The sequence below is a fragment of the Falco naumanni genome, chromosome 7 (assembly GCF_017639655.2).
Source record: "Falco naumanni isolate bFalNau1 chromosome 7, bFalNau1.pat, whole genome shotgun sequence".
NCBI lineage: Eukaryota > Metazoa > Chordata > Aves > Falconiformes > Falconidae > Falco > Falco naumanni.
In genome coordinates, this window is record NC_054060.1 from 18,156,762 (window position 1) to 18,182,702 (window position 25,941).

General features: G+C 39.8%; 1 protein-coding gene across 3 annotated transcripts in view; it reads right to left on the reverse strand.

Moving 5' to 3' along the window:
• NEDD4 (NEDD4 E3 ubiquitin protein ligase) overlaps positions 1-23,718 on the reverse strand; it is a 62,025-nt gene extending 38,307 nt beyond the window's left edge. Inside the window, exons 1-5 of one of the 3 annotated variants that reach the window (XM_040600182.1) lie at positions 23,604-23,718; positions 10,592-10,665; positions 8,902-8,980; positions 7,694-7,732; positions 7,190-7,243 (exon numbers count right to left, since the gene is read on the reverse strand). In XM_040600182.1, the coding sequence (XP_040456116.1) occupies positions 7,190-7,243; positions 7,694-7,732; positions 8,902-8,980; positions 10,592-10,665; positions 23,604-23,648 (291 nt within the window). In that variant the 5' untranslated portion in view covers positions 23,649-23,718. Of the gene's footprint in view, positions 1-813; positions 7,160-7,189; positions 7,244-7,693; positions 7,733-8,901; positions 8,981-10,591; positions 10,666-23,603 lie in introns of those variants that run through there. The other 2 variants (XR_005828805.1, XM_040600181.1) reach the window with 2 other exon arrangements.
• Positions 23,719-25,941: the final 2,223 nt, after the last annotated feature.

The window sequence follows — 25,941 nt, forward strand, 5'->3', positions numbered from 1 at the left end:
TTATGCCTTACTAACAACATAAACTGCCTGAGGAGTTAGTAAAAGCAAACACATTTCTGCAGTTTAGTTGGACGTTAGCTTTATTACAAAAAAAATATATTTAATATAAGCCTTCTAGAACCAAGTACTATAATTTGAACAGCAATGTTGTTGGGAGAAGTATTAAGTTACAGTGTACTGCTCAGGCTGAAGTAGCGGTTGGAAGGAAAAAGAAAAAAAAAAGAAAAAAAAAAAGGAGAGGAAACTGAAAATTCCTGTGGTTCAGGGTGTATACAGAAACAAATGGTATTTACAGTTTCTCTGCTCAAATATTACTTATCTTTAATTCTACATACAGCAAACTGTTCTGTAAAATAAAGCCTATATGAAATACACCTAAAAGTCTGTAAAGTAATCCACTCATTTTTACCAATTTTAGTAATCACTATTGATTTACTAAGAAACAGTTATATATTTAAAACTACACAACTTCATCTGAAATATAAACAAGAATTTCTTATTCACATGAAGTCAAAGGGATTTTCTTGTCTGGTTATCTAGACATGGGATTTATTTATAATACATTAAATACAGGTATTTCACTTCAAGACATATTCACCTACGCTACTGTATGTACCATATCCTAAAAAACAAATCTAAAAACCAAATACTGCAGATAATATAAAAATTAAACTTCCTAACAGTGACAGTTTGACACCATTTGGAAATTCTGAAATCACTGTGTTTAAGTCTTGATTGTAAATTTTATTATTTTCCCCGTTAAATTTCAGCTGTAAAACACTGTCAAATTTTTCTGTAAACCAGAACACTCACCTTATGGGGCCTCCACAAAGAAGTGCTAGACATTTCCCTCTTAGAGGTTCCGTATCTTTTCTTAACACCAGTTGTTTTTCCTTCATTCCCAGGTTTGAACTGTATGTGCAACTGAGACGTCCTTGCACTATGACACTTGTATTTAAGGCTGGATAAACAGCAAGAAACTTTTTGATGTGATCCTTCCAACGAAACGCTTCTTTGCAAAACACTGTGGGTTTTGCTCAGCTGTGCATTCGGTCTTGCTAGTTCGTTTATATTAACCTGATATTCTGAATCTATTTTTGAGGGTAAACACACAGATGTGCTACGTGCCAGTTTTAAATAAGGGTATTTTGCACTGGAGTTCAGATTTAACTCCGGACTGCAACTGCCATTAACCATTTCACTGCTTGATGCAAATGCTTTTTGAGTGAGATGAACTGAAATACATGAGAAGCCATCAGCTGCTTCTTCACAGGTTGCCTGCTCGGAACTATTTGACATTTGACTTTTGTCTTGTAATGATGTATTCGAGTGAAGCGGTCGAATGTCTCTGACTTCGCCAGAAGAGCAAACTGTTTTAGATAATCGAAGTCCATTGACTGCTGTTGAAAGGCATCCCTTGGAAATAGTGTGATCTTCTTTTTGTGCCAGCTCACTAGGAGAAATAATTAGTTTATGGGATGTTTGGTAGGCACCTCTATGTGGTAGCTGACCTGAGCTTACTGGAGAAGCTGGAGGAGTACTGGAAGGACTCCTAGGGAAAATAACCAGTGATGAACAACGTCGCAGTGGAATCTTTGTTTTCTTCCTCACCGACAAATCGTCCTGGTCAAAAGTAGTATTACTTCTACACAGAGCTTCCCGAGATGAGTTGTTCCTATAGGGATTACATTTGTCTGCAGTGCTTCTATACAAAGAATCGCCATACACAACACTATTACAGAAAGTACCATCACTGGTCGAAAGAGTGCCACTACCACTGTCACTGATGACACTGTTACTATAAGAACCTCCATCACTTGTGGTACTTGCACATGATCCATAGTCACTGCCAGCACTGCTGAACGATCCACTGTCACTGGCTGCAATACTGACGAGACTGCCATTGCACGAAGCAGTATTGCTCAGAAGGCTATCATTAGATCGATGATCAACGACAATTCTGGCACCACAGTTTCCTTCGTTATCAATACCAATGAATGAAGTGTCTTCACCAGCAGCTACAGCATCACCAGACTGAAAACATCCACTATGCTTTCTAGACTGCAGGGAAATGTGCAGTGAGGTGCTCTTTTTTATTTGAAATGAAGAAATAGCTGCATTTTCTTCTTGATTAATTACTTGTTGCATTACAGGTGCATAAGCAACTTGTCTAGGAGTTAGCTTCATTTCTGTAACATTAGGTGGAGAATTCTGCGATTTTTTGAAGTACATACAATTGTGACTCTCCAAAACATCTTCAGAGGCTTCGGATAATGGATCTGTGTTGCTTCTTTGGGTAGCAAAATGCAATCTTAACCGTCGTGCCATTTGTTCTCATTTCCACGCATGTTAGCAAATGAAAACCGCAAAGATCCTTCAGCAGAAAGGCTACAGGCAGCAGCACAGAACCTAAAGCTAGTACATCACAACAGTAAAAGCCCGTAAAAGTTGCAGTCTTTGTCCTAATTTCTACAAGATACTAGTGTTAAATAAAACCAAACTGTACCTCTTGAAATAAGTCAGCCATTCGTTGAATTGCAGTTTCTGGACCGTCTTTGATTGCTTGCAGTCAGAAAGCATTCATTTACAAAGCACTTACATTCCAACGACCTCAGCTGCAACACACTGACAAACACTACTGACCTTGTTTCAAGCACACCTTCTGTAATTTGCATAAATGAACACAATAATAAACTTCCAGTACTTCCAAGTTTAAAACAGCAACTCCTGCTGCAGCTGCACTAGCTGAGTCAATGTGTCCGTACTTTCCTCAGCAGCGTATGACTACTAATATTTTTACCCATAGGTTTAGAATTACAGGAAGTTGGTAGGAATGAAGTCCCATATAATTGAGTATCAAGCCTAGGATTGAATTTCCAAATAGTAACCATGCTAGCAAACTGCTGAGGTCTGAATTATGCATAAACCAGTGAAATAAGCCTCCTCCCCTTCAAAAAAAAAAAAAAAAAGTCTTTCTGCACTATTTAAATAAAACTTGAAAGAAATCTGCCATTATCTTGCAATCAACATGCTGTTAAGCTATCACACTGTCTTAAAGATTTGCACACAGCAGAAACCTCTCCCACCGAGTCATAATTTTCAGCAAGGTGCAACTGAATTGGAACAAAAAAAGTTATTCTGATTTATAATTTGGCATTTATTTTCAGCCTACCACATTAACCTTCTATTTTATATTTTAACATTGCCAAATTACTTCTGTTAAAGGTAGAAAGAAGCAAACTATACTTACAAGCTGAACTATCTCACCTTATTTGCTGGAAGCCCGCAATAACCAGACATTCATTAGAGTTCAATTCTGCATGCAAATGTATTATATGACCAGCTACACAAACTTCAGAACACTAAGCTAAGCATGCAGAGTTAAATACGATTACCAAGCACAATGACAGAAGTATGCTGTAAAATTACATACAAACTGTCTCATACATTCACAGCTAAAGACTATTTTTTAAATAAAATTATCAGCATGTCAAGAAGTTAATATACCATTAACTCTTAAAAGAGTAATGGGATTGAGAATTACTACAGAAGGTTTCACTGGCTCATATCCTCTGAAAAAGGTCCTTTGCTGGCACCTAGTGGGACTTTTGAAAAAAGACAATCTCGAATCTCGCTTAACTGTTAAGTGTTCTTTTTTTTGTTGCTGTGGTTTGTTGTTTTATTTTATTTAAAAAAAACAAACAAAGCATTTGCCTATGAATGTATTTTGAATACAGAAGCCACGTATAATGCAGTACTAAACGTTACCATACTAACATGAAGTTACTTAGTGCTGCTGAAGAAGTGCAAACAGCAGAGAACACTAGGCCATTTATACCTTTATAGGTCATAGTACTGGGGTGTTTTTTTGCTCCATATTTATTTAACCTTTACTGTATTTTAAGCTAGAAGGCAGTAAAATTAACATTTATACCTCCTTCCCAAAAAAGGGCCAAGAATCAAATTCACAGTGCCCTGTTTGCAAGCAACAAATTTGTTTTCTAATTATACTCCAGGGCTTACTTAACCTGCGTTACCTGAATTCCATTATTAGAACGCAGCAATAAATGAATACTAGCTTATTCATAGAAAGCCAACAAATACAATAGTTCATTTATTTCATTATGCTTTACCAACTGGACTTCCTCTAATCTTATATTGGATGGGGCCTGGATAGGGGGAGAAGACGAAAGGAAAAATACCATAAAAGATTCTTTTGGTCACAGTTTCAAAAAGATACATTTGAACTCCAACATATTAAAAAAAAAACCAAAAAACAACAAAAAAAAAAACCCACCAAAACCACACCAAGAAAAAACCCACCCTAGGATATGTGAGCAAAGAGTGAAAAATGCATTTCTTAAAGGTCCTTTTCTCCCCAACAACAAATTAGTAGCATGGTTTGTAACAACTTAGTGTGATACACAACAAATTGTAACCAGTGTATTAAATACTTTTTTTTACTGAAAGCAGTAACAGTTTCTCCCCAAAGGGATGATCCAAAATTTTTTTCCAATTTTACTACAGAACCCTTTAAGAACATGATAAACTGACATAATTTGGTAACTCAGGCTTAAGATTTAAATGAAATTTCTCAACACGTCACTTTTTCCTTAGCTATAACAGTATAGGTATAGCCAGCCAACTACAGCTTCCTTAGCCAACATAAAATGGCTTTTAAAATGCAAAATTTTATCTTGCTGAATTAAGACCTAACAAAAAAATTTAAATCATGGTTTTTGAAAAGTACCAACAGCTCCATTCAAATCTTAACATAATTGACGACTTCAGTTATCAATAATGGATTTTGGCACTTCATTTGATGTATATACACAATTGCATCAAGTTATTGTAACACAGGGAGACATAACAAAAAGTCATCTAGCCCCTTCACTGGTCCATCTCGTAAGTGAACTCATTGTCCTTGTTGACAGATTTTTCTAATGTAACCACGGACTCCACGAACTGCTCAAGCCCTTTATTCTACTAATCGTTTGCAACAAGTTAGCAAAACAAAACTACATTTAGTGTTCCCTTACCAAATCCAAGACAGGCATTCTTGAAATTTGAAGGTACTACAGAAAGATTTTAGAACTCCTATTGTTGGCGATACAAGCGATGCAGCAGGACTTTGAATTTAAGTCTAACATTGAAGTTTTGAGCCTGGTTCTCAAGAAAGCAACATTTCTTAAAAACAAACAGCAGAGAGTTCAGACTTCATTTTATCCCTAAAAGTTACTGGAAATAAAAGCAACTGGGATACATTTTTATAAAGCAGCAATTATCTGTTGGGTAGAGGTCTCGACAAATTTAAGAATTTCAGTTTTCCCTTCTTGCTCGCATCTGCAGTTAAAACAGTCATCCAATAGGTAGAAGAAAGAAAGGCTGACTAACACTGAAGCCCCCTAAAATAACGGAAGATGAAACACCTTTTGATCATAGCTGCGTATCCTAGTAAGAGTGCAATGCATCTATGATTTCTGACACATGAAGATGAATTAATAGAAGGGGGGAGGAGCCTGTCAACGCTAAAGCAAAAATCTGACTTATTTAAAACAGCTCAAGACATCTGTGATAGAAACTTACTGTTTCTGAGAGCAAGCTAGTAAAACAGGGAGACAGCTTTTTCCATTCACTGAATAAGGAGATGGAAAATATAAAAATATTGGAGTTATTGTAGAACTATACAGTGACTGATGAGGTCATAATGCTTTGATCTCTAAATATAATCATACATAGGAAACAAAGCACCATTTCCAAGTTGATGCCAATAAAATGTTCTAACGGCTCCTCTCCCATAAGCCAACAGGTCAAACAAATTATCTACTCCAGATTAGAGACAGAATTCTAAGGAATTATCTTGGTGGAAACCACAAAGAAAGTATTGGCTTTCTCCCACAAAGAATCAGGAATCCGACTTTCTATTCATGCCTCCTGGCTTCCAGGGGGTGGCAGTAATGTTCCAATGGCTCACGGACAAGGTACTCTGACCTCATGAATACACTGTAGCCTGTATCATCAAGTTAAGATGTACAGCTGAGCATTCTGAAAGATCATATTTAATCTGCCACTAAGCCACAACTGCTGGTGATTCCCTTTAAAACTGCTTTCATAAAATAAAAGAGACACCATATTTGAAATACTTGGGACAGGTAGTACCACCTGTCAAGTAGTAAATTGTTTGGGAAGTCTGTAAATGCCTATAACCATGAAACAAGCTGCTTCTTTCTTCAGTCTAATTATTCTAGACAGTTTGTACTTAGATTTACATACACTTCACACTTCCCAACTTCAGCAGAGCAGCACCTCCATAAAACATACAACGTATTACCAAATATATGCAGAAAGCATTAGGAAGAAATAGTAAGTTTTTCATAGCCAACACACTATCCAAGCACAAAGACATCCATTATAACAGCTATCAGAATGAAACAGCGTTTGGAGCACAAACCAAAGAGCACTAAACCCCTCCTATTAGTTTCAAACTATTGCAGAAGGAAAATGTGTATTGCAGAAGAAAAATTCCAGTGATAAGAAGTATCTGTGAAGTGGCCCTAGGATACAAGCATCATGATTGTACTGCTACTAGCCTTACTCATTTACAATAAAACATACAGTCACAAAGACAGGTAATTGGACATCTTCACACGTAAAACCAGAGCATCATCAGAGGATAAGTCTGAATTTCAGTAAGAATATAAAGGCACAAGCTAGCCCTATCTTACTTTCAACCTGCCCTTCACAGTGATGCCTATTTACAAAATCACAATCCACTGTCCGCTTGTTAAGATTTTCGAAGAAAATGCACGTTTTCTTTCATGCTACTCCTCAACTGTGTACAGAGAAACCTACATTTCACAACACTGCTTTGAATGTTTATTTTTCCCCACAATCAGAGCTTTCAGTATCACAAAAGAATGTGGACATATCATTTGAAAAGTGCTATAAAAGAACAACACTTTTATAACACACATTAGAAATCAAGAATAATAATATAACTGTTTCAGAGCATCACAAAGTGTGGTCGTGTCAGATAAGTAAACAAATCGGGTCTGCCTTTAGCTTTATGTTTCGTTAGAGAAGTTAAGATTATTTTGTTTGGGTATTTTTTTAATCCATGTTGAACACAGATGAACTTACTTTCATTCAAGTCTTCAATACACCGTTATATTAACACAAAAGGACCTACCAAACGGTTTTCATCAAATACTTCAAAAAGGAGTCTGTGTTTCTGAGGATTAACCTAGGAAAAAAAATGTTGATAATTAAAATTTATGCTGAATTCCAACATTTGTTTTCAGCAAAACCTCTTATGTTTATACAGGAGGAAAGAAATATGTAAGACCCAAGTTATACAGCAAATCTACACTTTGGTGCCACTTCACTATACAACATGTTTCTATCAAGACCAACGAGCAAAGACTGGTGCTATCCTAAACTGTTTTAAAATCCATGTTCATGTTTTTAAACATTCATGGAACAAAGATGATTAACATCAAGACTGAAAATTTAACTCTGACACAAATAGAAATGTTAACAAACGTATTTCTAAGAAAAGCAGTTTGTGAGCCTTTTTGAACATTAATTATAGACATGTTTCTGATTTTAAGCTGAAGTAATGAGAAAACATTTCCCTAATGTGTAAACATAATATTCAACATAGGTAATAAAGCTGTAAAAAACCCCCACTTACTCTAAATAAGAGTTCTTCATTCCACTTTGGGTTTAAGGACTATGGGGGGAAGAAAAGGAAGACAGAATTTATTATAGTGACAATTCCATATTGGTGTATTTTTTTTATGTTTTACCTCTGGTTTATCCCATGTAACAATCCACTTACAGTACAAATAATCTTGCTATCACTGGTAGAAGTCATAGGAGTTTTCTACTGTTTAACACAGTGCAGAATAGAGACAATTTATGTACTCTCAGATTCTGGCTAATGCTATGGATGCAGAAGACTCATTATGCAGTTCAAATCAGTTAATTTATGGTTTGTTTTCAGCAATCATCACTGCCTTCTCAGTCAACTATCCACATGCTTATATGCAAACATATGTTGATCCTGAAATTATGAACCTCCTGCAGGTATTCTAGATAAATGAGTAGTATCGTCAAATTGCACAGTTCACATGAATTACAACGGAACACACCAAACTGTGTTTGTGTTTCAAACATAAAAAAGATAGTAGTTGTACAGCAAGAAAGTTTCTTCTGTCATTAAAGATCTCAGAAAATCATAAAATCACTTAAGTTGCAAAAGACCTTTGAGATCTTCAAGTCCAACCATCAACCAGGACTGTCAAGTCGACCACTAAACCACGTCCCTAAGCACTGCATCTATGGGCCTTTTAAACACCTCCAGGGATGATGGATGATTCCACCACCACCACTGGGCAGCCTGTCCCAATGCCTGACCACCCTCTTAGTGAAGAGATTTTTCCTAATCTCCAATCTAAACCTCCCCTGGCACAACTTGAGGCCGTTTCTTCTTGTCCTGTCACTGGTTATCTGGGAGAAGAGATCGACCCCCCCCCTGCCTACACACCCCCTTCCAGGTAGTTTCCAGGAAAACCACCTGCCTGATCATGGTGTCTCCCCTGCCAGGTAAGTATGATTCTATCAGAACAATCCTGTATTTCCACAAGTGATGTAGTTTTGAATCAGTACTCACCTTATACCCCTTAGTCTTTCTCTACCTTTCATTAAAACTATTGAAGAGAAAACATCAAAATAACACCATGAACAGAGTAGGTCATGGAACACTCCTTTCCCTGTGTCCATTCAAAAAGGTGACATATTAATTCTCCCACTTCCTGCAGTATTAACTTTTTCTCTAGAGTCTGATAAAAAGCCCAAAACAAACAAAACCACCACACCCATAACGATAAGATGGCTAACCTTTTTAATAGTTTTTGTCTGAACACTGGTAAGGACTCCATTCACCGGATCATACACTGTCACTTTCACATATGGGTCACTGGGAAGGGGAAAGAAAGAGATATGCATGCTGTTATACATCCTTTTTTTTTTTGTCAGCATTATTAGCAGTTGAGTTTTAAAAGGCTTAAATTAACAGAAGCTATGAAACTAGGAGTTAAGAGTTACTTTAGGGACACCATATACATGTACTTACCATCATTTTCTAAATAGTTTTAGACACAAGACTAAACGTTACTGATTATGACCATACTAGCTACGCCATTTTATGTTCTGTGTATCATTACAGTTTTATTCTCTATTCCTTCACAGTTCTTACTTCATGAGAACAGATTTACTAAACCCTCATGCATTTCAACAAGACATACATGAAAAGAAAACAGCTGCAATTGAAAGAACTTTAAGTATTGAACATCTTGGTTTTAGCAATCTAAAACACCTGGAACTTGAGGTACTTCCTTGAACATGCAGTGTTTTTATTAATGTTCTATCAATTTCACAGAGTTTAACCTGAATTTTTCTATCAATGCCAATGTCCTAATTTGGTTGCTTAAAATGGCCTACTGCCTCAGGTATTTTTTCTTCCTTCCTGTGGCACAATAAAAAACAATTTAAGAATATTCACTTTTCATGAACAGAGTTCAAGGCATTCAATTGCTCAAACAGATGAGTTACAAAAGGCAACCAAGACTGTGCCACACAGCAAAACAGCATACGGTTTTCACATATTTAAGTTATGATCATGAGACAAGGTGCCCGATTTCTGTTTAAAGTAAAAAAACTCACATGTGAAAAAAAACAAACCTGAAGAGAGACTGTTTGGCTTTAAGGAAAATATGAATATCACAACTTTTTTTCCTAAAGCTAAACCAATGTCACACATAACAATTCTGCCAGTGCTAAAATAACAGCATTCCTGTACACGTGCCAAAGCAGCTGATAGCAGAACTAATACTAAACCTATCAGTACTTTTCTAGACCCTCTGTATACGGGCCAGAAGAAAAAGTAGCTTTAGTACAAGCTGCATGCTGCCACTTGTCAAATCTACAAGATCCTACAAAGCATTTCAATTACCAGTTCAAAAGTCTGATCTTTCCTGTGGTAAACGTTAAGCCACTTGATTTGTTTCTTCCCTTACATGGATTGTTAACTTTTAAATTTGTACATACCCAGAGCCTGCAGCCACTGGCATGCATTTCCCACATCTATAGAACTGGTGGATGCTGTTCTTCTGCATATAATTTGAGTGGAAATAGTCTTGTTGCTACCCATGTTTAGTATTGTGTTCATTCCAAGTCTTTAAAGCACAGATGAGAATTTTGATTATAATTGTACTCTTGTTATTTTAGCTGTAGTTGACCCGAAGCAAAATATATACATGTATCTATCCTCCATGGCAGAACTATTTTACCATGCAGAGAACTAAACCTCCCCACACATTGCTTTGCCAATGCACATTTATCCAGGTGACTCTTGGGTAAGAAAACAGGTATCTTCATGTTTATATAGCCTCTGATAATTTTACAAGGTTACCAGTTAAAACATTTCTCATGTTTTTGGAAAGAGGAACAGCAGGATTTACTGAAACAGCGATGGAAAGAAAATAAAGAAGCAGCTATGCCTTAATATATTGACAACATATATTCTTACCTGGCTCCTAAGATATCCTTCTTGGCCAGGCCAATTCCAGCTATAACCTTCACCCTGACAATTCGTGTGTTCTCCTAAAATACAAAATGACAATAACTCAAGAGGTGTTCAGATTTATTTTTCAGATCTATTTTTTATATACAAAGCTACAAGCAATTAATGGCATAATTTTGAACTTACAGTGAGAACTATAGACTTAAGTAATGCACTTAGACAGAAACAGCTCAAAGTTTCAACAGCAAATTTATTCTACCATTAACCCTTTTAAAGTCTTACCACCACTGTACCCACATATGATGGTAGACACAGAATCCAGAAAAAGCGGGTAAGTCACTAGAGTAGGGTTTGGGTTGTTTTTTTAAAAAACAATTATTTTTTTTGTTTGTTTCTCAGCATTCTAAAGGTATGGGATTTTGGTTTGAGTTTGGGTGTTTTAACCCCACAGGGCAGGATTATTAACCTAGCATACAACTGTTCCAGCCAGCCTTCTTTCCCAAATTCCAAATTGTTCTGGCAGTGGCAGTCACCACCTTCCCCTGGCAGGCCTTGCAATACACTTGTATCAGACTGGATGCAGTACCTATGTACTGCACAGCACACATGAAGGTCTTCTCCTAGGGCAGTGATAAGGGCAAGCTGCTATTGCCACAATTCACAGAGCCCAGCGATTGCTAACGCTCCCAACTGCTCACAGGAAGGCGAGCATCTGGGAACAGTTTCCATGAGCAGTTCCCGTTTCTCAGCAGGCAATTCTAAGCCATCTTTTGTACAGAGTAGGCAAGGACTTTTGTGAGAACATGCTCTGAACAGCATCACATTTTCTGGTGCACATGATCTGTTAGGATGCAAGGAATGGGTTGCCACTCAGACAAATGCATATGGACCAATCAAGTTTTCACCTAATGGTATCTTGGCATTCATCAGAGAGTAGGAAAGAAGACTGACCATAAATTTTACACCCCATTCATTTCCCCCAGGAAAGAAACCAGAACAGATTAATAAAGAAGTAAAGAACTCTGGGAAAAGGGAAGAATAAAGAATTCTTGCATCTGTTTTTATTTTGCAGCACGGAGAGGCCGTGCTCAAAATAGCGGGATTTCTGAAATTACCTGTCAGCAAGGTATGAGATTTCAAAAACCAAAACGCTGTTTCAGTTACACATTATCCAGATTACTGCTTCACAGAAGTGACATCAGTGATTGCACTACTCCTGTTAATTAATATAGCTGTGCAGAGCCTTACATGGCTCATCTGATAAGCTACTGAATTCAAGAGGAGGAAAAAAATCCCAACAGCTGTGACCATGTCAGAGGAAGAAGACAAATAAGCACTGTTTCTCTGGAAAGCAAAAAGCTCTGCAAATGAAGGACTGTTTGTAGGCAACAGCTAGTCAGAGAGACTTGTGAGGAAAGCTGATCCAAACTAGGTGGTTAAAGAGTTAAACAGATACCAAGAGCAATGGGTGAAGCAGCAGATGTTGTCTCTGGGGCCTTCCTGAATTCCACATATGATTGAAAGTGCTTTCAGAAGACTGTAGAAAGCACTCTGAAAGTTTGTTTTATCATCCTCTATATAGCCACAGGGTTGGACTCCCTAATCAATACTAATTGGAGGTTTCGTAAAGCTAACAGAGAATTGCATGCTAATCCTGAGGCAGAGAGTACTGGCTAGCAAGGTAAAATTGAAACCAAACCACTAAATAAAAATAAACCAAAAAAAAAAAACCCATCAAGCAAGTTTCTCCCACCCTCTACAGTTAGAGCTGATTGCCAGGAGACCAAGATGAACATCTACAATCTCCACTTACTGACAATATAGTCAACTGGCCAAGACAATTCCAACTAGATCAAAAGTCTATCTTCCACCTCCACCTCAAAGAAAATTGTCTCCTAGTAGGAAATCTAATTGTTCGGGGGGGGGGGGGGGGAGTAAAGAAAAAAAAAAAAAGACGTAACAACAAACTTCACTCAGCACTGACCACCAGTAGGTGTCCCACGCTTTCAAAATTCATAGTCATGAATGACCAGGCATTAGGGCACATAACGTTACCAATATGTTTTATGACAGCAAAAGAACTCACCAGATTTATGAAAGAATAATACTATGGTGGCATCAAATTAAGAAGAGCCATTTGTCAGTATTTTTATACATCACAAATATCCTAAAATAGTCACCCTTTTAACATTTCAAAACAGCATCCTATTTATCTCTGTCAATTACTTGCCTTCAGTAGCATACAACATCAGCAAGTCTATGTGTGCATTTGTGCTCTCACTGAGCACTTTTGCACTTCACTCAGTGCACCATGACCCTCTCCCAACAAAGCAGGGTCCTCAGTTACAGAACATGGGACCTAACTGACAGAAAACAGCTCAAGAAACAATCTCCCCATTTCCTTCTCAGAAAAATATGCTGATGTAGGATACACTACCCTAAAAGACAAACACCTCTTCTTGAATCTGCATTTAGCTGCTTAGACACAAGTGTTTCTCAGCTATTTGAGCATGAGTAAAGTAAAGACAATGAGATGCTCTTGGCCATGGGCAACTCAGGGCCAAGCTTAACAGGGTATCAATGTAGTCCACGCAGGGGATATCCCAGAAATTGGATCCATACTACTCAGATTTTAAAGCTGGCTTCACCACTTGGTTGGTTTCCTTGTATCATAATAGAGATCTGAATTTGTCTTTCTGTAAAACAGCGTTCAGGTAAGTTGGTTTATACATGATCTCAGGAAACTAGAAGCTGCAGACCTGAGGCTGGCATGCTGGAGGTTGATTTAAACATGCCTTGTTGAAAGACTAAGTATTGTTTGTTTGGGGTCAGTGGCAAACTAGGACAGCTACAGGATTTTAGATAGGCCAGCAGAACAAATAAGCAAACTGACATCTGCTTATGAACTGCCATGTAGAAATATCCTTCTAGATTAACAAAAAATTAAGAAAAAAACAACTCTGAATTATTCACAAGAATTTTCCCCACAGATCTCCTGTTTCACTTTTTCCACTAACCACTCTCACCCTGCAAAAACTCACCACACCCCTTTTTGTGTATTTTTTTAAACCGATAGGTGATACTGAAAGGTCCACTTCTTCCTTTTCCAAGCTATAAAGGCTAGAAACTTCAGGAAAAAAACCACACTAATGTGCAAGGGCAATACTTAATTACGAGAGTCTCTGGTCACACTAGTGAGCAAGGCAGACCAGCAGAAATACAGACAGCTCAATCCACAGACAGTCAGAAGCGCTTTACACCAGGCAGACCCATTTTGCTCCAACCTCACACATCCTGGAAGAGGCAGAGGCCTGCTCACAGGATACAGGTCTGCACTGTGACCATATGACCTTTTTTCCCCTCTCACCGATGACAGAATTGCTAAGGAACAACTGCCACAGCTCACAAAAGCTGCCCCAAACACACTGATCCCAGAAAGCGATGAACAGCCAAAGAATTCCAGGACTATCTGAAGTTCATTTCATGCAGCCAAAAATTAGGCTATGCAAGCTCTGCACAGGGCTAAAGCATCAGCTACTCGATTCTCGCATCCAAAGGGAATAGGTTTAAAACCAAAATTTAATTGGGTCAAAGGCCATTTTGAACCTTTTCTTCTTCATTCACAGTGCTCATGAGATCCTTCTGTAGATCCACAGGCAGCTACAACCCGAGGGTGTTCTCATGGTCCAAGAACACACAGGCTACAGCCTGTACCTGTTCTACATTGACTGCAGACACTCTCAATCTTGTCTTGCTATTCTCTTCCACCACTGTGGTGCTTCCAGTGGTGCTGGTGGCATGGAAAGGGATAGGCACCTAGTCAGTAGCCAGGTACACACCAGCTATGTCTAGCAGCACTGCAGCTCATCTAGAAAACTGCTCTCTCAGACCAGTTTATCTCCTCAAGAGTCCCTTCCTGGCCATAAATGCCTACCCACACTTTTGCAGTCCCAACATAAACTTGAAGGGGTCGGTCAGAATGTATTCCATCTGTACAGCTGAAGAGACAGAGCGTTCACTGCAGCTTTGAACACACTAGGAGTCTTATAGGTTTAATGCCCTGGTACCCATCTGCTCTGCAATGCGGACATGCACTTCTGAGACACACACACACGACAGCCCATCACAGGCAGCAGCTCTGGGCACAGCTGTGCAGGGGTTGTTTGTATAGATGCAGCAAGGATGTTCAGCTTCTTTTGACATTTGACTGCCAGCCACTTTGGAGACGAGGCGGGGTGAGACAACATAAAAACAGCTCACAACACAGCATCATATATAAAATACAAGCAGACCATTTCACCGTTAAAACTGTGAACTGTTAAACTGTTCCCTCTGAGAATACATGTACCCCAATATGAATCTGGTAAAAAAACAGTGTGGGAAAAGAAGTATTTGTTAAACTACTGCATCAGCCTGGAGTGGCTGCATACAAATGAAGTCCAAATGACACCGTTTACATTAGTCTGCTCCTAACAAATTCAAGGATAAATTATTTTGGGGGGGTTATATATTTTTAAAGCTAAGGGGTGGGACATATGAGGAGGATAATGCTACCACATATTACAAAGACTGAACTGTCCAAAAATTCTTCGTCTGATTAAGTCAGACAAAACATCCTTTACAGAGCTGAATCAGCAAGTTAGTTATCTTATTATGAACTTCCAGGTTTTATCATTATTCTATTGTTATTCCTATCAGTATATTCTGAAGTACATGTTCAAGATATAACTGGTCAAAATAGCTGGGTTTGCAAAGACATGCCATGTTCACAGTCTGTAACAATGAATCTATTGACTAAGGGATAGTACATAAGACAATGAAATAGAAAGTTTCTGAGCTGATATGTAATCAATCAATAACTTTAAAACTATTTTAACAGGGATACATAAAAAGGATTTCTGTGTCACAGTAACCTCAAAGTATCGCAGGATGGCAGGCATTGTCTTTAAAATGTGTACTCTATACAGCAATGCAGGAGTCAAACAAATAAAGCGGCACTTCTGTAAGTGGATTGTGTTTGGAAAGAAATCTCACACTTTTAAGTTTAAAACTTGCTCAGTTTATCAGAATTGAACGGTCTTGCCTGGGTTACAGCTGTTTATACTCAATGACTATAAAGGACAAGTATTAACACTGTCCATTCTCACCCTCATCCTTCCCACATTCACATGGTAGGAAAATAATGCTGATGACAATTGCAAGACTGACTCCTCCTTTTGTTGTGGAAGCCCAAGACAGAGCAGAAGACACAAGAAAAAGCATATGCAGGATGAAAGGGTGAGAACGAAGGCACAAATCTAGAAATGGTGACATAGTGATTACTGTAGTACAAAATACTGAATAAACCAGAGAATGATGATGAAGTGTGATCCTCATCTGAAGATCCCCAAAGGTAGGATGCAGGCTTTGAGTGTGAGCCCATGCATGCATACAGTTGAAGCATGTTGCTAATTCCATGGACTATAAATAATAAAATATTTCCTACACAAACTATATGTGGTAAGATTCACAATAAGATCACAACAAAGAGTTGTAACTTGTCACTTTAGAAGTTTTAGCTGCTGCCTATACCCAAGTCGGGGGGGGGCAGGGGAAAAAGCTCAAATTCTTTCATTTTGGGCATTGAAACACTATAATGTTACACCAGCAAGAGGCTTCTACCTTTTCCAGTCATTAATGTAACATCCAATAACTCAACTATGAACATATTATACTACCAACTTTTCTCCTTCACTTGAAGCAGTAAGAAAAAAACCACACATAACATGCTATTAGATAACTCAGTGGCTATAAAGGCACTCTCTGATGTTAATGTAAACACTTCAAGTCCAAACAATTTTACAGGAGTTTTCAGCAAGTTACAATCCGTTTCTCAGTTTGCACACATCCCAACCCTACAGCAGGTTTGGGATTGAAGTAAGATGCAGATAAACAACCACCACACAGAAAAAGCAGTTTGACATGTGTACAATACATACAAAATCCAGTTAAGTTAATTGTATAGCAATAGAAGATAAAGGTTTTTAACTAGGAGAAGAGTTTTTCAGAGTACTTATTTGATCACTATTTGAAAATTATTTTTATTTGCTTTCCTATTTTAATCTTTGCTTCAAATTTTGGGTTTGCTTTTTTAATATACTTATACAGAAAAGATTCATGCAGGACAGAAGGAAACACCAAAACCAGGATGGTTAAATTAATGTAAAACATAAAATGGTAGTATCTGCTGGACTACTACACAGCTTTTTTTGAGGAAGCCAATATAAAAATGTCTGAGCAGTCCAACAGAGAACACGCTTTTTAGTAAACAATTGCTCTAGGCAATAACATCCTGTTATTCTTTTGTTCCAGCTAGATAGGTCAAGAATCAGCCACCACTAAATCAAGCCAAGAAAAGAGCATCAAAGGATATTACAACAATAAAACAGGACAGCAGCATCACCTTTTAAGATTCTAGTAATATCAGGAATTATATATTAAGGCTTTCTTAAGCTTCATACCATGTCTGCATATAGTGCACAGATAAAAAGAGAACAGAAAAATCAGATTTGGGTAAGTGCAGATAAGGCAAACTGAAATAAACATAGTTTGGAAGTTCAAAACTGAAACTAGTAAATAGCCTGGCCCCGTGAAAAGAGCATAAAAAAGAAGGGATGGATGTTCAACAGGCTGAACATATTCTACATCCCCTGTAGAGTGATCCTTGCCATCCCATGTACTGAGGTCAGAACGGCAGAAGGGAAGGGGGGAAAAAAAACCAACACACCAAACAGGTATTATCAATTACTACAGAGTGTTGTGCAGCACACACCTACACAGACTGCTGACCTCATTAAGGAACAGCTATAAACAGAGAGAAACATTAGGACACTTGCGTGGGCAGAAGTGCACTAAAGCCAAATTAAAGTGCACTAAGCCTGTTAAAGAGAAATTACTAGCATAAGAGATACACATCATGAACGTATAGTTTCTTTTATAGCATGCTTCTCAAATCTCCGAGACATCTTACACAAGGTACCCAGCTTTAATCAACTGTACTTAAAGTACAAGTTACTAGTAGGGTAAAGACAGACACATTCACATAAAAGGCTCTGAAGCCTAGGAGCAGCTTGGAAACGATGCTGAAAGATTACTTACAGCTAAAGTGACTACATATTCCAGTTGAACAGATAGCTCATTGCATCTGCCCATTTTAGTAGATTAACTGCTGTGTTTCTGTAAGTTTAAAAAAAAAATCCTATCTTAGCATGTTTCCTAACCTGTATCTCCCATCCAAGAGCACTTTACTTGTTTCAGACTGCAGTAAAGGTTTGGTTATTGTTTGTTTGTTTTTTTCTTGAGATCATTAATAACCATAAAAGTTATGTTTGAGAGTTTCACAACAAAAATATATTCCTTAGTGGCATTTACTGGAGCAATAAGCAGTCATGTTATCTCAAAGAAACCTTTCAGTCTGCATAATTAAGGATTTGGTTCTTCCATTGCCTACACTGAGGTCAACCCAGAATGTTTTCCCTTAAGCAGTCCAGAAGGTATTGACATTCTTCACCTGTCTAACATGAAAAAACACTATTTAAGAACAGATCTTCCTCATATATCACAGAAGAATTATAAATAAAATTCCTTAGCTCCTAAACAAAACACTCCCAAAACAATTATAAGATCAGGCTAACTAAATACACTTATATATGCTATATTCAGCTTCAGCAATTCCAGCAGGAGACAGACACAAAGCTAACAGCATGAGGAACAGGTCCAATGAGTTTGTTGTTAAAACTTACCATCTTGTTTGAAAGAATTTCCCACAAATGGTGAGCCTTAGCTGAAGAAAAGTAGCTCCTGCAATATTCAGACCTTGCAAGTTAGGCCAACGTGTATATTAAGTGACCTCTAAATGATACTAACTTTTGTTAGCATCACCAGTTCATTTCACCAGGAGGTACAAAGCAGGAAGGAGACTTTGCTGTCTATGACCGTTCCTGCACAACACAGAGAGCACTCTCTTTCCCCTCTGTGGCAATGAACAGAGCTGAACCATTTTCCTTTGAAGAAATTCTCTCAAATCAAGTTTTCAATTCAGGAAGACTCCTGTTATAGAACTACATTAATCAATCTTGTAAACATAATGAAAGTCATTAACTTCCACCTGACGGTTACAGTTCAGTCTTACTAACTCACTAAAAGAACTTAACCATTAATTGTACCACAGGAGCATTTTGCGTTCATAAATAAGGAAGTTTCTCCTTCAAGAAATGCAGGCTGTTCCTGCAGATTCTATTTAACACTTCTGTTCAATTGCAAATTAAGGAAAAAGATTCAACAAGACAGGAGTCCACTAACAGAACTACCCATTTGCCAACAAAATTTTACTTTATAAAAAACACCAGAAGACACAACACAAAAAACCCCAAACCAAAAAACCCAACAACCACCAAACCCCTTTTCAACATGTGCAACCCAACACCACAACAGTTACAGCCAGTGTTTGTTCAGTTTGAAAGAAAGGTTTTAAGAAACAAAACAAACCAAACCCAGGTACATAAGATAGTTTCTGGAAACCACCAGATGCACACAAGTTATATTGCTGTTAGAAAAAAAAAGCCAAAACCCCTAAACCAACAACAACAATAAACCAAAACCCCAAAAAGCATTTTTACAAGTGTAAACTACTACAAATACACTGGATTCTAGCTTAAGTGCAGAGCATTTCTGAAGCAGAGGCATGCATATCTTTGCCTTCCCTTCCCTCCCTCCACCCTAAGTGCCCCAGAGTCAGATGGAGCAGACGTCCAGTACAGAGGTGCACAGGGTCTGAACAGGAACTGAAGCACTGAGCTGCCTCAAGCTCAGGCGCAAATGAGCCGAAAAAAATTCCTGTTTTCATCAGAAGCAATACAGAGGAAGACTACTCCATGCCAGTCTCAAAAGCAATCAGCAATATGAGAAGGGTTGTGGGGTAAGGTGTGCAGTAGAGAAGACAAACCACATACCCAAGACATTCAGTTCACCAGCAGCAAGCCAAATAACCATGAACAACTACTCCAGTAATATTATTTTTATATTCCTTTAGGATATCGCTAAATCTTTCCAGAATAAAATACCATATGCTTATGGGAAATCCTGTGTGACCTGCAGAAAACAATAACACTTGTTCTACATAGGATAGCTCTCAAGTGACTGAGAAACCTGAAATGGCAGACACGTGCAAGTGGGAAGTGTATTTTTGCTTGTGAGAAGTTGCCATTACTAGTTTTGATCCCAGAAACACATCAAACATAATAGACTCAAAAGATCAAAAAGGCTAGCTAACTTAGCATGTTATTTAGGCAATACAAAAAGAGCCAAGCAAAGTTCTTAATTCAGGCTGGGACTGGAAGAACTCTGACATATGGAAATTTTTTAATTAAACTGGCTATGAAATACATGTACACAGACAAGCAGCATCATTTTATATTAAATGCCATTCCAAAGCCCTACAATGCAAGCAGGTATTTTCATAGAAAACAGAAATAAATACATTGTCATTCTGGACAGATCCTTCAAAATAATTCCTCCTTCAGCCTTTGAAAGATCATTCCACAATAAGTGTTAGAAAATGCTGTATTTTGTACTGCAGTCAATTGTCACAAAAACACAGCCACTAGAAGCTAATAGCTCAGCGTCAGAAAATGCTTGCTCAAAGCATTTCATCTTCTGAAATCCAAATCTTAGCAACCTGAAAGTTTTGTATTAGAGAGTCCCTCAGCTAAAAACCCTGTAGTTATAGGCATCCCACCTCAACAAGCACATTTAAGAGCGCTGGCAAAGCTACCACTGCTATGACAAAGAAAAGCAGCAGCAGCAGTTGTGTCAGGCTGTGCCTGTGCATCTGAACCAACACTTGCAACTATATTCAAAAGGCAGACATATCCCAAGTATGCAACAACAGGCACAGTTACCCACTCCAGACAAAGTCTGCAGCAGTTAATGCTCCTGTTTGCTTTTTTTTTTAAGCAGCCTGAGGCAATGAGCACTGTGAGAGAAAGTCTGACCTGGAGGTGGTAAGTATACTTTTGCCTCTTCAAAAAACACCTAATGAGAGGATAAAAAATAATTCTTAAAAAAAATAAATATCAGAGCTCTTTATTTTTCTACATTGAGATCAACTGTGGCAAGGTGTATCATCTGCTTATTTGCCTTTTTTCTATATACTATCCTGCAATGTAAAATAATTGACAGTTAAAGACATTCAGAAATATGATCAACATTTTTAGTCTAATATTGTTCCTAGATTATATTCATTTTAGCTTGCTATTGCATATTCATCCTGTTAGAACGTCTGATAATAGGATCATAAACTATTTCTTTCCAAAAGACAGACACCTTACTATGTGAGCAATACCAATTTTGCTTACTATTTAATATTTTCACTTCATCTTCATTTTTCAGCATGTGACCCCAGACCTCATTTTCCACACACTGCTAAGACCCCACTCTGAATACAGAATTATTTAGTCTTCCCTATTGACTTTTCTAGTGCTCATTATTTCAATATCCAACTAAGGTGTACAAAGTCCTATGGGTGACAGAAGGATACAATATCCATATTACAGAAGAAAAACTGAACCAGAGAAATAAAGGACAACTGCACTTGCTACATTCAGGCACAAAAATTCAGATACCTAAATATAACACATACAGTAACACACTGTATACATAATAACCTCAGCTACAGCTTCCTTTGCATCCCAGCTTTTTTTTTTTTTTTTTTGGTGTGTCAGGATCATCATAATAGCAATCCTTTAATAAGTCTAAGTGACTAATACACCATTAACCAAAAAATCCAGCATAAATGTATTGGGGGGGGGAATCCACACTCTAATACTCCATTCAACTGCCTCAACAATTAGACCAACTTTTCCTCACCTTCCTTATTTAGTTTTTATATTTACAATATAATGATATGCAATAGCTGCAACAAGTAAAGAGGTTTTGCAGCTAACACTGCTTTTACCAGACAATTACAATTCATACCCCAAGCAAATCCATCTTGCAGAATGGGTCACAGAGCAGCCCTACAGAAGCTGCCATGTGCAGACAGACTACGAAAAACCCATGAGAGGAGGGCGAGGAAGGCTTTTACAGAAAACTCCTTGATGCTACTTTCAATACAATTCAGTTTCTGACTTTGTGTTTTTGTAGTGACTCTGTGTATGCAATCTTCCAGATGAAAATTCTGATAAGACCAAAAAAACACCAAAACCCAATCTAAAGAGGCAGAACCCTAGTTTCTGTTCTAGCACCCTAGGCAAAAGCAGCTGGCAGCATTTTGTCATCTGTGCATGCAGAATCACACATGAAAACCATGAAGACTGAGCAAGTTCTTTACATATGAATTAAAAAGCACCAACTGAATATCAAAGACTGATCATAAACTGCATTTTTCAATCTGTAACTTGAAATTTGGCTAAGCTTTTGAAATACAGAAAAAGTTGGATCTGACACATTTGTTACATACTCCAACTTTCTTCCCATTCCCCCTTGCTGTTCCAAAGGAACATGTTCACGTTCAAAAGGATCAAGGGAAAATGAGAATTGTTCCATTTTGACTAGATTTCAAAATATTCTCCCCTGACTAAAAATAAAATATATTTTTAATATAAATATAAAAATATAAACTGACTAAAAATTAAAATACAGAGCCTGAGGCATTGAATGATTTAGACCAACCAGATTGCCTCAAGAAGTTACTAGCAACTGAAAACAGAATCTTGCAATGGGAAGTGCTATGCAACCCTTGCAGCATGCTGTGCTAATTTTTTATTAGAACTCCTATGCAATTCAAATATTAAGATGAAGAAGAAAAAAAAAAAAAAAAAAGCATTTGAGACCTTTATAGTTACTTCTCCAGAAGTGAAGCACAACTTGAGAAAGAGAGCTGTGATAACAGACCAGGAATAATACTTCATCGTTTATTCAGAAAGTGAATTCCTGCTAAAGACACAACAACTGTGTTTTGACACAAGAGATCATCACTGCCTGGACACAAAAAGAGCTGATCAAAGACAGTCTTGGTAAATATCCTGTTGGCTCAAAGACAACATTACTGACATTTCACACAGGTCATCAACCAGCTTTCAGATGGATACAGCTTTTAGTCTTCCTGTACCTGCAACTAAAAAAAAACAAGTAACCTTCTTTCTTCTTGATGAAAGTTAACTATTCCACCAGTATTCTGCCCTGTGCACAAGCCACAGTTGCAATGCAAAAGCCTCAAGTCTACCACTTGAGCACTGTAACAGGTACATCAGTATCCGCCACCTTCCAGACCCACGTGCTCAGGAACTACGACTTCACAACAGAAGTCTCCATAGTACGAAGTCACTTTCAGTCACCCACGAGTTTACTGGGTAAAAAAAAAAAAAAAAAAAAAAGAAACAACCAAAAAAGCCAACCAAAACCCACCAAAACGCACACAAGATTTCATAACTCTCACTAATGGCAACGCAGAGAAAAGCACCATCGCTCAGGCCGCGAACTACCTTTTGCACAATTTTAATCCACGCATCGCTTCAGTGGTTTGCATACTGTCTGTGACAAAGCCTGAAACAAAGACTTTATTCTTCAGGGCTGGGGGAGGGAGCGGGGGGAAAAGAATCCCGCTTCGCCCCTCCAGCTCCGTCACGAGGAAGTTGCCCCACAGACGCGTCGCTCCGTCTGCCGGGGAGGCTCGCAGGGCTTTCGGAAAGCAGCCTAGAGACAGGAGTGCCGGTGCTAGGCGACAGGGCAGCCACCAGCTCCCCGCCGCCAGGGCTGAGGGGAGCTGCCGCGCCCCCCGGCCGGCCTGGCCCCCGCCTCACCTCAGCCCGCCTCATTCCCGCCGCCACAACAGACCGCGGCGGGCCCGCAAGAACCACCCGCCCTGAGGGAAGACCCGCCCGGCCCAGCCCGGCCCGGCCCGGCCCCGCGGGGAAGCCGCCGCCCTCCTTCCGCGGAGAAGAGAAGCGGGAAGCGCGAGGGGGGCGGTCACAGGCCTCACCTCCTCGCCCGGCAGCCCGAACACCTCCACGGGAGAAGCCGCCATGGCCCAGCGGCGCGCGCTCCCCGCAGCCCCGCCGCCGTGTTTACCCGCCGCCGCCGCCGCCCCGCCGCGCGGCCCGCCACCGCCCCGCCCTCAGCCCCGCCCACAGCCCGCCGCGCGGGCCACCGCCGCGCCCCCCTCCCCCGCCCCCGGCACTGCGAGCGCGGGCCCATGCCCTCCTCCTCTCTCCGCTCCCCCCCCCCGTCTCTCCTGATTGGTGCAGAAACCCGCGCCACCGCCCACCCAGGAGACGACGGCGCCTTCCGATTGGCTTCCTCTCCGCGCCCCGCCCGGAGACACGCGCCGCGCGGGCAGCCTGAGGGAGAGTGCGGGCCTCCCTCAGCCCCTCAGGGCGCCCCGTGCCGCCCGCCCTCGGGGTGCGCGGACAGCGCTGTGCCACCCCCCACCCCGGGCCCCGCTCGAGGGGCACACCTTCACTAGGCCACGGGGTGAGTGCAGTCGTTTTTCTGAAGATTTTCCCTGTGGGTTACGCCATCGGGGTCTTTTCTGCATCTCCAAGGGCTAAGTGCAAGCTGTGGCAGGCTCTGGCTTAAACCCCTCGTATCTAGGGAACCTTCTGGAATTGCAAAAATTTGGGGAAAACCGAGAGGAAAAAATAATCATTGTCAATGCACAGAAGGGACCTTGCCCCACCAGGCTGAGGTAGTGCTGCCTTCCAGGTTACTGGGAGCAGGAAGGAAGTCCCCGCTGTGGTAAGGGGGCTGGCCTGAGCTAACACCCAAGCAGGGAGAATGCCAGAGAAGAGAAAAATAGATAAACTATAAAAGCCTTGTCTGAAATCAAAGCAACAGTGTTGGAATGACACTACGTTTTCTCAAAAGAAAAATCTGTCCCCTGCAAACTTACAAGCTGCAGCAACATGTCGCTAAGGGAGCATGACAACATTTCGGCTGAACACTTGAGGTCATTCCCAAATCACTGTTCAGCAGTGCTTCCCAGCCATCACCTACACTCCAGTTGGAAGGACCGGGTTCCATGATGGTTCAGTAAATGGCTTGAATTCATGCCGCCTTGAACAGCTGCCTGTGATTCACTCCGGAGTCCCTCCCTGTCCACCGGCCTTCCCAGCTGGCAGAGGACAATAGGAAAAGCTATGCTGAAAAAAGTATAAATAAAGTAGGGTGTTTTAGTCTGAGCCTTGTAGCCATAAGCCTTTCTACAAGCCTGAGCCAAACTCTTCCAGGCACTGCACAGCCTGTGGGTGCAGAGAACGTACCTTCATCTTAGGATGAACACATGGAAAATCACGTGTGTCACTAACAACAAACAAATGTAGCAACACCTGCACTGGCAGGGAACCAGTGTCTTCGCTCATCTTTCAGCTCCTCCAACCTGGCCCCTCATGACCTGGGTGACCTATTTCTGTCATCATCTGATGAGAAACTCTACCCTTTCCAAAACAAACACAGACTCAGGGTCAGCTCTTTGGACTGTGCCCCAAGCCCCCAAGCAGATCACAGAACACCCAGGTAACTAAACACCTCCAGGGCAGGGCTCAGGCAAGCTGTGCCCATTACCACACACACTTGTGCTCTCCTTCCAGGGCTAGCAGGAGGTTCTGAGGAAAAGCAATCAATCTCAGCAGCAACATCATCAGTTTGTGCATGTTCCAAAATCAATGCAGGGATTTACCTATTGAAAATCAGGTGAGTGAGAAACAAAGTGGCATTTGGGCAAGTGTCTTCATAGTCCTGATTGTCTGTGACTATGAACAGGTAGATTTGCATGAGGAAACAATGTGTTTTATTAGACCAACTGATAAAGTTTGGGAAAAAGACCCAGGTAAACTTTTGGATAATTCAAAAGAAACAACCCCCTTCTGTTTCTGAATCAAGCCTCTGGACACCCAGTGTATCTCTCCAGTTCCCTTCACTCAGCCTTGCCCAGTTTAGAGGCTTGTCCAGATTTAAGTGGGAAGGTTCCTGGGTGACAGCCAAGAAAGGAAAAACCGCCTAAGTTACACCAGGCACAATTTCCAGGTCCAGTTACTTTGTGAAGCACTTGTTTCTGGGATTGAGCCTAATGTTGGTTAGTAAATTGTTCTTACAGATTGCTAGAAAAAGCAGGTGGGTTTGTGGCTGTTGAGCACAAATACCTGTATTTGCAGTGCTGCCTCTTACGCTAGAGTGTACAAACCATGTCAGACAGAAAGCATCAGACCCCCAAAAGCTTATGGTTTGGGTTTTTTTCAAAATTGTATTGGTTAGTCTAATAAAAGATACTGGTTTATTTCTTCCTATAAACCTTCTACTACATTACTATCACTTGCCTGAAC